Source organism: Pristiophorus japonicus, chromosome 30 (genome assembly GCF_044704955.1).
Source record: "Pristiophorus japonicus isolate sPriJap1 chromosome 30, sPriJap1.hap1, whole genome shotgun sequence".
Classification (NCBI taxonomy): domain Eukaryota; kingdom Metazoa; phylum Chordata; class Chondrichthyes; family Pristiophoridae; genus Pristiophorus; species Pristiophorus japonicus.
Window position 1 is genome coordinate 4,821,842 of NC_092006.1, and position 14,026 is coordinate 4,835,867.

The 14,026-nt window shown below is 48.1% G+C and overlaps 1 protein-coding gene across 1 annotated transcript; it reads left to right on the plus strand.

Moving 5' to 3' along the window:
- Window positions 1-1,216: 1,216 nt before the first annotated feature.
- LOC139240094 (uncharacterized) lies at window positions 1,217-8,881 on the plus strand. Its single transcript, XM_070868471.1, has 6 exons — window positions 1,217-1,505; window positions 1,603-1,923; window positions 6,580-6,681; window positions 6,782-6,812; window positions 8,113-8,162; window positions 8,406-8,881. Exons 1-5 carry the CDS (start codon window positions 1,217-1,219, stop codon window positions 8,114-8,116), a joined length of 747 nt encoding a protein of 248 aa, XP_070724572.1. The 3' UTR covers window positions 8,117-8,162; window positions 8,406-8,881.
- The last annotated feature ends 5,145 nt before the right edge of the window (window positions 8,882-14,026 follow it).

A 14,026-nucleotide genomic window follows, 5' to 3' on the forward strand; every position in this document is an offset into this window, starting at 1 on the left:
TGAGGGGTGTAGGGGCTGGAGGGAGTTACAGAGATAGGAAGGGGTAGAGGGGCTGGAAGGGATTACAGAGATAGGGAGCGGTTTAGGGGCTTGAGGGGGTTACAGAGATAGGGAGGGTTGTATGGGTTAGAGGAGGTTAAGAGATTGGGAGGGGTGTAGGGGCTGGAGGAGGTTACAGAGATTGGGAGGGGTGTAGGGGCTGGAGGAGGTTACAGAGATAGGGAGGGGTGTAGGGGCTGGAGGAGGTTACAGAGATAGGAAGGGGTGTAGGGGCTGGAGGGGATTACAGAAATAGGGAGCGGATTAGGGGCTGGAGGAGGTTACAGAGATAGGGAGGGGTGTAGGGGCTGGAGGAGATTACAGAGATAGGGAGGGGTGTAGGGGCTGGAGGTTACAGAGATAGGGAAGGTGTGTAGGGGCTGGAGGAGGTTACAGAGATAGGAAGGTGTGTAGGGGCTGGAGGGGATTACAGAAATAGGGAGGGCTTTAGGAGCTGGAGGGGGTTACAGAAATAGGGAGGGGTGTAAGGGCTGGAGGAGATTACAGAGATAGGGAGGGGTGTAGGGGCTGGAGGTTACAGAGATAGGAAGGGGTGTAGGGGCTGGAGGAGGTTACAGAGATAGGGAGGGGTGTAGGGGCTGGAGGAGATTACAGAGATAGGGAGGGGTGTAGGGGCTGGAGGTTACAGAGATAGGAAGGGGTGTAGGGGCTGGAGGAGGTTACAGAGATAGGGAGGGGTGTAGGGGCTGGATGAGGTGACAGAGATAGGGAGGGGTGTAGGGGCTGGAGGAGGTTACAGAGATAGGGAGGGGTGTAGGGGCTGGAGGAGGTGACAGAGATAGGGAGGGGTGTAGGGGCTGGATGAGGTGACAGAGATAGGGAGGGGTGTAGGGGCTGGACGAGGTGACAGAGATAGGGAGGGGTGTAGAACTGGAGGAGGTGACAGAGCTCGGGAGGGGGCGCGGCCATGGGGGGGATTTAAACACAGGATGTGAATTTTGAAATCGGGGCGTTGTTTAACCAGGAGCCAGTGTGGGTCAGCGAGCACAGGGGGCGATGGGTGAGCGGGACTCGGTGCGAGTTGGGACACAGGTCGGGGCTGCAGAAGTGTGGGATGAACTGGCGTTGAAGGCGCGGGGGTCAGAGCAGACAAACCGTCTCTAATGGGACCCTCCCCCCCCTCTGTCCAGTCGCAGGATCTGAACCCTTCACTGTGATGGCGGCAGCCGGGGAGACGGTGGAACTGGAATGCCACCTGGATTACGAAGTGGAAATCGTGGACAGCTACTTCTGGTACAAGCAACTCGTGGGGGAAGCGCCCAAGTTGGTGCATATACCAGCCTGCCGTGGAACCATCTGCAAGTTTACTTCGAAGAGAGGGCGCAACAAATTTATCCTGGTCCTGCAAATCCTGAAAGTGAACACTTCTGACGCCGCGTCCTACTACTGTGCTGATAGCCATGGCTATGCTCTCCTTAGGAACGGTTCCTTGCTGCTGGTTGGAGGTAAGAACAAAGCCCGATTGAATTCAACCCATGCACATGCGATTAAAATTGCATTAGCCAGAATTTAACTGTTTCCTCCATCTCCATCCCCACCCAGACAGTTCCACGCCTAAAACCGATGTGCTGGTGTTTGTGACTCCAGGGGAGCCACCTCTGAGGGAAACCATCCCCTTGGTGTGTCTGGTGACCGGCGTGTCCTCCAGGCAAATTGCCATTTACTGGAACGTGTCGGGACAGTTCGTCGCGGGACGGAGCGAGGTCGGCACCCTGGACCCCGACGGGACCTACAGCATCAGAAGCCACGTGATGGTCGGGGCGGAGATCTGGAGCAACAGAGGGGTCTGCACTTGTATCGTCGAGCTGGGGTCGCCGGGCAAGTCTTGGAGCAAGAGCGTGTCCCGTCCCGAAGCGGCAACAGGTGAGTCATAGAAACATCGAAACATAGAAAATAGGGGCAGGAGCAGGCCATTCGGCCCTTCGAGCCTGCACCACCATTCAATATGATCATGGCTGATCATGCAACTTCAGTACCCCATTCCTGCTTTCTCTCCATACCCCTTGATCCCTTTATCCGTAAGGGCCACATCTAACTCCCTTTTGAGCATATCTAACGAACTGGCCTCAACAACTTTCTGTGGTAGAGAATTCCACAGGTTCACAATTCTCTGAGTGAAGAAGTTTCTCCTCATCTCGGTCCTAAATGGCTTACTCCTTATCCTTAGACTGTGACGGGGAGCTCGGTTGCGAAAGTGTAACATCAGTTGGACTGGTTCTCTCGCCCCTATTAAGCAACTCCGCGGGTCAAACACAGAGAGATATCTATCAGGAGAAACAGTGCAGCCAGCCTATTGGGAAATACCTTGAAATAAGCCCACCCGTCCCAGGTCTTGTAAATAATTTCTCTGCTCTCGACTGCCCTTCGATTTCTGCCTGTCACCTTCGAATTATAGACTTACACAGCACAGAATCAGGGGTCACCCATTTAAGACAGAGATGAGGAGGAATTTCTGCTCTCAGAAGGTTGTAAATCTGTGGAATTCACTGCCTCGGAGAGCTGTGGAAGAACATAATAACATAAGAAATAGGAGCAGGAGTCGGCCATTCGGTCCCTCGAGCCTGCTCCGCCATTTAATACGATCATGGCTGATCCGATCATGGACTCAGGTCCACTTCCCTGCCCGCCCACTTAATCCCTTATCGATTAAGAAACTGTCTATCTCCGTCTTAAATATATTCAATGTCCCGGCTCTCTGAGGCAGCGAATTCCACAGATTTACAACCCTCTGAGAGAAGAAATTTCTCCTCATCTCAGTTTTAAATGGATGGCCCCTTATTCTAAGATTATGCCCCCTAGTTCTAGTCTCCCCCATCAGTGGGGATCATTGAATAAATTTAAGACAGAGAGAGACAGTTTCTTAGCCGATAAGGGACTAAGGGGGCGGGCAGGGAAGTGGAGCTGAGTCCATGATCGGATCAGCCATGATCTTATTGAATGGTGGAGCAGGCTCGAGGGGCCGAATGGCCGACTCCTGCTCCTATTTCTTATGTTCTCATGTATATTCTATATCGGGAGAAACAATGCAGTCTGTCTGTTAAAAAATATGTTGAAATAAGCTATGGTCACCCTCCAAACCAGGCCTTTTAAATATTTTCTCTGCTCTTGACTGCCCTTCGATTTCGGCGTGTCATCTTAGAATTATCGAATACAGCACAGGAGTCGGCCATTCGGCCCCTCGAGCCTGCTCCATCATTCAATAAGATCACGGCTGATCTTCGACCTCAACTCCACAATCCTGCACTGTCCCCACTTGGTTCCCCTCGAGTCCAAAAATCTATTGCTCCCTGTCTCAACGACTGAGCCTCCACAGCCCTCTGGGGCAGAGAATTCCAAAGATTCACCACCCTCTGAGTGAAGAAATTCCTCCTCATCTCAGTCCTAAATGGCCGAGCCCTTATCCTGAGACTGTGTGCCCCCTGGTTCTAGACTCCCCAGCCCGGGGGGAAACACCCTCCCTGCATCTACCCTGTCGAGCCCTGTCAGAATGTTGTATGTTTCAATGAGATCACCTCTCATTCTTCCAAGCTAGGAGTTTACAACATAGAAACATAGAAATTTACAGCGCAGAAGGAGGCCATTTCAGCCCATCGTATCCACACCGGCCGACAAAGAGCCACACGGCCCTCGGTCAGCAGCCCTGAAGGTTACATATAAACCTACGAACGATGAACAATGACGGAAAGGCAAAGAGCACCCAGCCCAACCAGTCCGCCCCACACAACTGCGACACCCCTTACACCGAAACATTCTACACTCCACCCCAACCATTGTCCAATTAGCCCCATTCCCCCAACCTTTTCCCCACAGTCCTGCAAAGTGTCACTCTCCAAGTATTTATCAAATTCCCTTTTGAAAGTTATTAATGAATCTGCTTCTACTGCCCGGCAGCGCGTCTTGGAATAATTTTAAGATTAAAATCTATTTTAATTTTAATTTTGACTTGTGGATATCTGCAAATCAGACATATTACCCTCGGGTTGTGACGCTTCAGCGAAATCGGGTTATCGTTCCAGTTTAAGGATAAGGGGTAAGCCATTTAGGACCGAGATGAGGAGAAACTTCTTCACCCAGAGAGTGGTGAACCTGTGGAATTCTCTACCACAGGAAGTTGTTGAGGCCAGTTCGTTGGATATATTCAAAAGGGCATTAGATGTGGCTCTTACGGCTAAAGGGATCAAGGGTTATGCAGAGAAAGCAGGAATGGGGTACTGAAGTTGCGTGATCAGCCATGATCTTATTGAATGGTGGTGCAGGCTCGAAGGGCCGAATGGCCTACTCCTGCACGTATTTTCTATGTTTCTATGTTTACAGCTCATAAAAAATAAGGGTGGATGTACATAAATCTTTGAAGGTGACAGAACAAATTGAAATGGTTGTTAATAATACATGCAGAATCCTTGGGTTTATTAATAGACTACAGAAGCAAGGAAGTTATGCCAGTCGTATATAAAGACAACAGTTGGGTCACCGCTGGAGTACTGTGTCCAATTCTGGGCACTGCACTCTAGGAATGATGTCAAGGCCGTGGAGAGGGCGTGGAGGAGATTTACGGGAATGGTCCTGCACTGGTACGCTCGCGGCCTTCCGCGAGAGGTGGGCACCGGAGGGACTGGAGTGCATCATCACCCCCCCGCCCCCGGCAGACAAATTTTCATTTGAATTCAGTTGATGGCCAAAACCGAATTTGTTTTCTTGTCGATTTTAGTGCCCCCTCTAATAAGGGGGCATTTGATTTTCGATTGACGGTTTCAACTAAAATAGTTGCAGACCTGTTGATTGCGTCCTTAAAAAAGAAGGCACTTGATTTGAAAGTTTTACGCAAAATAGTTGAGGGACTTCAGTGAGGTGGAGAGACTTGAGAAACTGGGATTGTTCTCCTCAGGAGAAACTTCTTTACCCAGAGAGCGGTGAGAATGTGGAACTCGCTGCCACAGGGAGGGGTTGAGGCTAATAGTATCGATGTATTTAAGGGGAGGCTGGATAAACACATGAGGGAGAAGGGAATAGAGGGATATGCTGATAGATTTAGATGAGGAAAGACGGCAGGAGGCTCGAGTGGGGCATAAACACCGGCACGGACTGGTTGGGCCCAATGGCCTGTTTCTGTTCCATATTGAGTAGACTGGGTCTTTACTCGTTGGAGTTCAGAAGGATGAGGGGTGATCTTATAGAAACATTTAAAATAATGAAAGGGAAAGACAAGATAGAGGCAGAGAGGTTGTTTCCACTGGTCGGGGAGACTAGAACTAGGGGGCACAGCCTCAAAATACGGGGGAGCCAATTTAAAACCGAGTTGAGAAGGAATTTCTTCTCCCAGAGGGTTGTGAATCTGTGGAATTCTCTGCCCAAGGAAGCAGTTGAGGCTAGTTCATTGAATGTATACATACAGAATCCTTGGGTTTATTAATAGACTACAGAAGCAAGGAAGTTATGCCAGACGTATATAAAGACAACAGTTGAGTGAGAATGGTCTGCTCCTGCACCTATTTTCTATGTTTCTATATAATCCTGTGTAATAGTGCAACTTATTCCATTGGCGAGCATTCACTCGTCCAATATTGGTCGCGTTGGTTGGTTTGTGGTTTCAAGTCACAGATAGATAGATTTTTAACCAATAAGGGAATTAAGGGTTACGGGGAGCGGGCGGGTAAGTGGACCTGAGTCCACGGCCAGATCAGCCATGATCTTGTTGAATGGCGGAACAGGCTCGAGGGGCTAGATGGCCTACTCCTGTTCCTAATTCTTATGTTCTTATGTTCTTATGTTCTTAGATCCGATGTAATCCTGTGTAATAGTGCAACTTATTCCGTGCTTGCTATTGAGGGAGTGCAGCGAAGGTTCATCAGTATGATTCCCGGGACGGCAGGACTGACATATGAGGAGAGACTGGATCGACTGGGCTTATATTCCCTGGAATTTAGAAGAATGAGAGGGGATCTCATAGAAACATATCAAATTCTGACGGGACTGGACAGGTTAGATGCAGGAAGAATGTTCCCGATGTTGAGGGAAGTCCAGAACCAGGGGTTACAGTCTAAGGATAAGGGGTAAGCCATTTAGGACCGAGATGAGGAGAAACTTCTTCACTCAGAGAATAGTGAACCTGCGGAATTCTCTACCACAAAGAGTTGTTGAGGCCAGTTCGTTAGATATGTTCAAAAGGGAGTTAGATGTGGCCCTCATGGCTAAAGGGATCAAGGAGTATGGAGAGAAAGCAGGAAAGGGGTACTGAGGGAATGATCAGCCATGATCTTATTGAATGGTGGTGCAGGCTCGAAGGGCTGAATGACCTGCTCCTGCACCTATTTTCTATGTTTCTATATAATCCTGTGTAATAGTGCAACTTATTCCATTGGCGAGCATTCACTCGTCCAATATTGGTCGCGTTGGCTGGTTTGTGGTTTCACAGCCCGCGTTGGATGCGCCTAAATTGTAACTGGGTCGCGTTTCTCACAAGTGAGTCGCAGAAAGAGTGGCTTGACCCAGCAACATTTTCTAAGTGTCCTGTCTTTGCAGACTGGTGTACACCGATCCTTCCGTTTGCAATTCGTGTCTCGGCGATCTTGGTTCTAGTACTGATCCTTATTATTCTGTGTCATCATAACTGCGGCAGACGAGGTGAGTGTTTATATCCGTCAAAAATATCTTTTATAAATGCTTGTTCAACGTGAGTCCCTTCTCGTATCTTTCGATACTAATTTACAGTGAACTGTTTCAGAAGGACGAGACAAGAGGCCCCGCCAGGAAAGGTGAGTAATTGAACTACTTGCAAAGTTGATCAATGAGAGTCTCGCTGGGTTTAACACCGCGTCAGAACCAGTTTAACCCCAACTCTGATTCCAGTGCCAGATATTATTTGTGTTTTCCACGTTCTTTTTGAGTATGGTTCCAAGACCATTCCACAACTCTGTTCTCGGTATTTACGGCACGTGGCCACGGATTCACAGGAGGTAGAAAAGTAAAATACTGCGGATGCGAGCAATGTGACAGATACAGAGTTACAGACAGAGAGAGAGAGACAGACAGAGTCAGACAGACAGAGACAGCGACACAGAGAGAGAGGCAGAGAGATAGAGAGACAGACAGAGAGAGACAGGGACAGGCAGAGACAGCGACACAGAGAGAGAGAGAGACAGCGACAGAGAGAGAGAGAGAGAGAGGCAGAGATTGAGAGCGAGAGAGAGAGACAGAGACAGCGACGGAACAAGTTGGAGATGTAACCGGGTTTAAGCTCCACTTTCTCTGTACTTGCTGGAAACATTTTTCCTACATTAAAACAATGACTACACTTCAAAAAAGTATGCCATTGGCTGTAAAGTGCTTTGGGAGCCCAGTGGTCGCTACAGAAACGCCAGTCTGTCTTTGTTTCATTTCTGTTTTATCTCTAACGTTCTCTCGAAGGGTAACAGACCTGAAAGGTTAACTCAGTTTCTCTCCACAAATGCTGCCTGACCCGCTGAGCATCACAAGAAGTAATGTTTGTCTCCTGTTTCTGTTCCCACACGGTTTCAGCTCCAGAGGGACAGTGAACAGAGCAGGAGGAGGTGAACCACACTTGGATGAGTTGGATTGAAATGTTGGCGCAAATAGAACGTCAAATGCAGGATATTTCAAAATTCAATTGGGTCATTGCCCGCCTTCAAAATATCCTCCTGTCTGCCGGACATCCAGAAAGGCTAATTACTGCTTAGTCATGCCAATTAATAATGTATCAGATTGTTAAATAATGTATCGGGTGGACAGTAGACACCGGGGGTAGATCGTCCGTGCCCATCTATTGGTGTATTGGACCATTGGTGTATTGGACCATTGGTGTATTGAACCATTGGTTTATTGCACCATTGGTTTATTGGACCATTGGTGTATTGCACCATTGGTGTATTGGACCATCAGTGTATTGGGGGAACATTGGTGTATTAATGGACCATTGGTTTATTGGGGGTCATAGGCTTAATGATGGACTATTGGCGCTCAGTGCCTCTATAATTTATTATAAATGAGCTGGACTTGACAATAATTAAATTCAAATTCTTAACTATTTATACACAGTTGACACCCATCAAATGGAGGCAAGGCAGACACATCAGGGTACAAGACATGTAAGTAAATTCATTGACCCTGTTGCAATAATATACAGGAACTTGCCGATTTTCTGGGTATCGCATGCAAATAATTGGCTTGTCTCTTTCAAAGAGCTGGCACGGGCACGATGGGCCGAATGGCCTATGCCTGTGCTGTATCATGCTACGATTCCTTGAAACGCGATTGCGGGACGGGATAGTTTGAGCTGCCTTTCGAATAACTTGGAACTTGTCGATATTTAACGTGTGTTCCTGTCTCAGGGCGCCCCGCAAGACCAGACTTTCTACGCCTCTCTGCAATTCAAAGCCGCGGAAAAGTCATCAAGAAAGAAGGCGGGTCGCTGATGAGAACCCCGGAGGGGTTTCTAGCCGGTGGACGAGGGAGGAGACGGAACTCGCAAAGAAGAATGCCCAGCCCGGCGGAGATAAGACTGAAGCCACAGAGACTCCAATCAAACATCCGGGGGCTGGGCTTTGCACTTCACATCGCTGGCCTAGTGCCCATATATCACCCAAAATGCCCTGCTATCGCCCATTTCACTTCGCTGACCTATCGGCGAGTGGAAAATGGCGATACAAAAAATGGGCGATGTTCCAGCGATCAGTAAGGCTGACACATCGACCATCGCTGGAACATCGTTCATTTTTTGGGCGATAGTCTAGCCTACCTCCCTGTGTTTGGAAGGGTTTGCAAACACTCTTTCTGTTGAATGTAAAAGACCCGTGCTTTGAGTATTGTAAAGATGTCCCACTGTATTAGTGAGACCACCATTTAGACCAGGGTCTTCTCAGTTTCCTGATTCTCTGAATCTTTTTCTGCTGACCCTGTAATTCCGATCAGTAACAAGATTGGGGTTTTTTTTGTCGCAAATGCTTGAATATAAATAAAATAAATGATCCTTTGACTGTAATGATGCACAGGAGGTTCCTATTGTTCAATGCTTCACTTACAATTAAATATCATCTGGATAAAACTTCGCTGGCTCTGAGCTGCCAATATCAGTCCTGAATTGAAAGAGTGTTAGTGGCGATATTCATAGAAACATAGAAAATAGGTGCAGGAGTAGGCCATTCGGCCCTTGTAGCCTGCACCGCCATTCAATGAGTTCATGGCTGAACATGCAACTTCAGTACCCCATTCCTGCTTTCTCGCCATACCCCTTGATCCCCCGAGTAGTAAGGACCACATCTAACTCCTTTTTGAATATATTTAGTGAATTGGCCTCAACAACTTTCTGTGGTAGAGAATTCCAAAGGTTCACCACTCTCTGGGTGAAGAAGTTTCTCCTCATCTCGGTCCAAAATGGCTTACCCCTTATCCTTAGACTGTGACCCCTGGTTCTGGACTTTCCCCAACATTGGGAACATTCTTCCTGCATCTAACCTGTCTGAACCCATCAGAATTTTAAACGTTTCTATGAGGTCCCCTCTCATTCTTCTGAACTCCAGTGAATACAAGCCCAGTTGATCCAGTCTTTCTTGATGGGTCAGTTCCGCCTTCCCGGGAATCAGTCTGGTGAACCTTCGCTGCACTCCCTCAATAGCAAGAATGTCCTTCCTCAAGTTAGGAGTCAAAACTGTACACAATATTCCAGGTGTGGCCTCACCAAGGCCCTGTACAAATGTAGCAACACCTCCCTGCCCCTGTACTCAAATCCCCTCGCTATTCACTGTCTGAGGCCGCGATAGGCTTAATCGCTTACAGACTAACAACAGGAGAGAAACGAGGGCAGAGATGCAATGAATTTATCCATTTTACCTTTGGCTTGTGTGTTTTGGTATGTGTAGTAATTATAGAATGGTTACAGCACAGAGGAAGGCCATTTGGTCCATCGAGTCCGTGCCGACTCTGAACAAGTCCAACTCACCCCCTCGTCCTTTCCCCGTAGCCCTGCAAAATTCTTTCCTTCAGATACTTACCCAACTCCCTTTTGAAAGCCCCGATTGAGTCTGCCTCCACCACCCTCTCAGGCAGCGCATTCCAGATCCCAACCACTCGCTGCGTAAAAACGTTTTTACTCACGTCGCCTTTGGTTCGTCTACCAATCGCCTTCAATCTGTGTCCTCTGGTTCTCCACCCTTCCACCAATGGGAACAGTTTCTCTCGATCTACTCGGTCCAGACCACCCATGATTTTGAACATCTCGATCAAATCTCCTCTCAATCGTTTCTGCCCCACGGACAACAACCCCGGCTTCTCCAGTCTCGCCCCGTCACTGAAGTCCCTCATTCCTGGAAGCATTCTCGTAAATCCTTCCTGCACCCTCTCCAAGGCCTTCACATCCTTCCCACAGTGCGGTGCCCAGAATTGGACACAATGCTCCAGTTGGGGGCCAAACAGATAACTTCCACACTTTTCCACTCTACACCTCAACTTATGGACCCAGATACCCGTCAGCCTTTGTAACTGCTTTCTCAACCTTGCTAGAATGACTGTCTGAGACAGATGAGTGAGTGTAGCATGGCTTGGGAGGACTGGATGACTTTGGACCTGTGGTCCCCAAAGCTCTCCATAACTGGGGGCTTTGCTCAAGTCAGGTCTGGGTCTGTTGTCGACTAATGGGTTGCGATGGTTTACCACGACAACCCCATTATCATTGGATCACGCGACCACCAGGATGGTAGAAGGCGAGCAAGATAATATTTATCTTTCTCTTTCCCATGGCAACTAGTGATGATTCCAACATTCACACCCCATCTAGACTCAGCTTTACTTTCCTATCTTATACCATTACCATCTCAATTCGGCCCATTGTCCCCTTTTGCCGCTCTAATCTCTCCTGCCTTCTTCCCGGTCACAGACCTTCCCATTTGTTCTTTCATAAGAACATAAGAACATAACATAAGAACATAAGAATTAGGAAAAGGAGTAGGCCATCCAGCCCCTCGAGCCTGCTCCGCCATTCAACAAGATCATGGCTGATCTGGCTGTGGACTCAGCTCCACTTACCCGCCCGCTCCCCGTAACCCTTAATTCCCTTATTGGTTAAAAATCTATCTATCTGTGACTTGAATACATTCAATGAGCTAGCCTCAACTGCTTCCTTGGGCAGAGAATTCCACAGATTCACAACCCTCTGGGAGAAGAAATTCCTTCTCAACTCGGTTTTAAATTGGCTCCCCCGTATTTTGAGGCTGTGTCCCCTAGTTCTAGTCTCCCCGACCAGTGGAAACAACCTCTCTGCCTCTATCTTGTCTATCCCTTTCATTATTTTAAATGTTTCTATAAAATCACCCCTCATCCTTCTGAACTCCAACGAGTAAAGACCCAGTCTACTCAATCTATCACATTAAGGTAACCCCCTCATCTCCGCCCCTGCCTCTTTCCTCCCCTCCCCCTTTCACTATGCCCTTTGCACTTCCTTAAAAAGAAAGACTTGCATTTATATAGTGCCTTTCACAGCCACCGGGCGTCTCAAAGCGCTTTACAGCCAATGGAGAGTACCTTTGGAGTGTAGTCACTGTTGTATTGTGGGAAACGCGGCAGCCGATTTGCGCACAGCAAGCTCCCACAAACAGCCATGTGATAATGACCCAGATCATCTGTTTGTTATGTTGGTTGAGGGATAAATATTGGCCCCAGGACACCGGGGAGAACTCGAAATAATGCCTTGGGATCGTTTATGTCCACTTGAGAGAGTAGATGGAGCCTCCACCAAACAAAATCGTTTCTCTCTATCTAGTCTATGAAATAGTTAAATCGTCTTAATCACCTCAATTAGATAACCCCCCTAATCTTTTATACGCAAGGGGGGGGGGTCTGTGCACGCTGTCCTTATAAGTTAACCCTTTTTGCCCAACATGGTCCTGGTGAACTTAAAGGCTCTTTATAAAAACCTACAATATAAATTAACATTAACAAGAACACTGGGTCGCTGGGAATTTATTCAAACTCTCATAAGATGTTTTGGGAAGTTTCTGGGCGATGGATTTGAACGGGTCTTTGCCAGGATTGTTGCTGTTCCCGAATCTCATCCGGTTGTACCTGCTGATTCCAAAGTGATCGGAAGGGGAGTGATTAAACTGACTCTGGTGGATAACGCAATGTAACTACCTGTGGTACAGCCCTGTTTCTGGCTCAATATCTCCTCTGGGTAAAGAAGTTTCTCCTGAATTCCCCATTGATGGCCCCTGGTTCTAGTCTCTCCCACAAGTGGAAACACTCCACGTCTACCCTATCGAACCCTTTCAGAAGCTTAAAGACCTGTATCTTGTTGACCCTCCGTCTCTTTTCGAGGGCCCCAGCAGGTTCAGCCTTTCCTGATGGCAAAACCTCTTAGTTCTGGTATCGTTTTAGTCAATCTTTTTTGCACCTTATCCAGTGCCTCTATATTGTTTTTATGATACGGAGAGCAGAACTGTGCACAGTGCCCCAAGTGTGGTCTAACCAAGGTCCGATACAAGTTTAACATAACTTCCCAACTTTTCAATTCTATCCCTCTACAAATGAACCCTGGTTCTTTGCTTGTTTTAATGAGCTTGTTAAGCTATGTCGCTACATTTAGTGATTAGTGTATCTGTACCCCAGATCCCTCTATTCCTCTACCTCATTATGGAAACTTATTTTCTAAGAAGGAACAGATATTTATAATAGATAACGAATTGCTGACAAAATCACTTCACTGCATTATTATGAACATACAGAACATACATTTATATAGTGCTTTTCACGACCACCGGACATCTCGAAGTGCTTTAAAGCCAATGAAGTACTTTTGGAGTGCACTATTGTAATGTGGGAAACGCAGCAGCCAATTTGTGCACAGCAAGCTCCCACAAACAGCAATATGAAAATGACCCAGATATTCTGTTTTATTTTGTTAATTGAGCGATAAATATTGGCCAGGCTACCGGAGATAATTCCCCTGCTCTTCTTCGAAACAGTGCGATATTTTATATCCAGATGAGAAAGCAGCTTGGTTTAATGTCACATCCGAAACACGGCACCTCCGACACTACAGCGCTCCCGCAGTACTGCCCCTCCGACAGTGCGGCGCTCCCGCAGTACTGCCCCTCCGACAGTGCGGCGCTCCCGCAGTACTGCCCCTCCAACAGTGCGGCGCTCCCGCAGTACTGCCCCTCCGACAGTGCAGTGCTCCCTCAGTACCGCCCCTCCAACAGTGCGGCGCTCCCTCAGTCCTGCCCCTCCGACAGTGCGGCACTCCCTCAGTACTGCCCCTCCGACAGTGCGGTGCTCCCTCAGTACCGCCCCTCCAACAGTGCGGCACTCCCTCAGTATTGCCCCTCCAACACTCCATCAGTACTGCCCCTCCGACAGTGTGGTGCTCCCTCCGCACTGCCCTCCCTCAGTACTGCCCCTCCCACAGTGCGGCACTCCCTCAGTACTGCCCTTCCCACAGTGCGGCGCTCCCTCAGTACTGCCTCTCCGACAGTGCGGTGCTCCCTCAGCCCTGCATTGCAGTGTCAGTCTAGATTTTTGTGCTCAAGTCTCTGGAGTGGGACTTGAACCCACAACCTCTTGTCTCAAAGGCAAGTGTGCTGCCCACTGAGCCACAGCTGACACTTAAAAGGAGCTGCTGGGTTTAAAATAATCCAGTTTCAATAGTAAATGTGACAAGGTTCACCTCCAGGACACAGCCAGAGAATGTTTGGGATCCATGTAAACGCCAGCTTTAATATCAATGCAGCTTAAACCTGGAATCAGTGTCTGAGTTGCCCCAGAGGTCCTTAGCCCCACATAAATCACATTTGCTCTATAAATGTGCGCTGTAAATCAGCATTAGAGATACACTGAGCGCATCTGGGCTTGAACGTTCAAAGAGCAGGAATCGCAAACGCAATGCTGGGGTTTGACAACCTGTTTATTTGTATTTGTAACATCGGACAGTGAGCCGTGTTAACTACGACTTGAATAATATCGT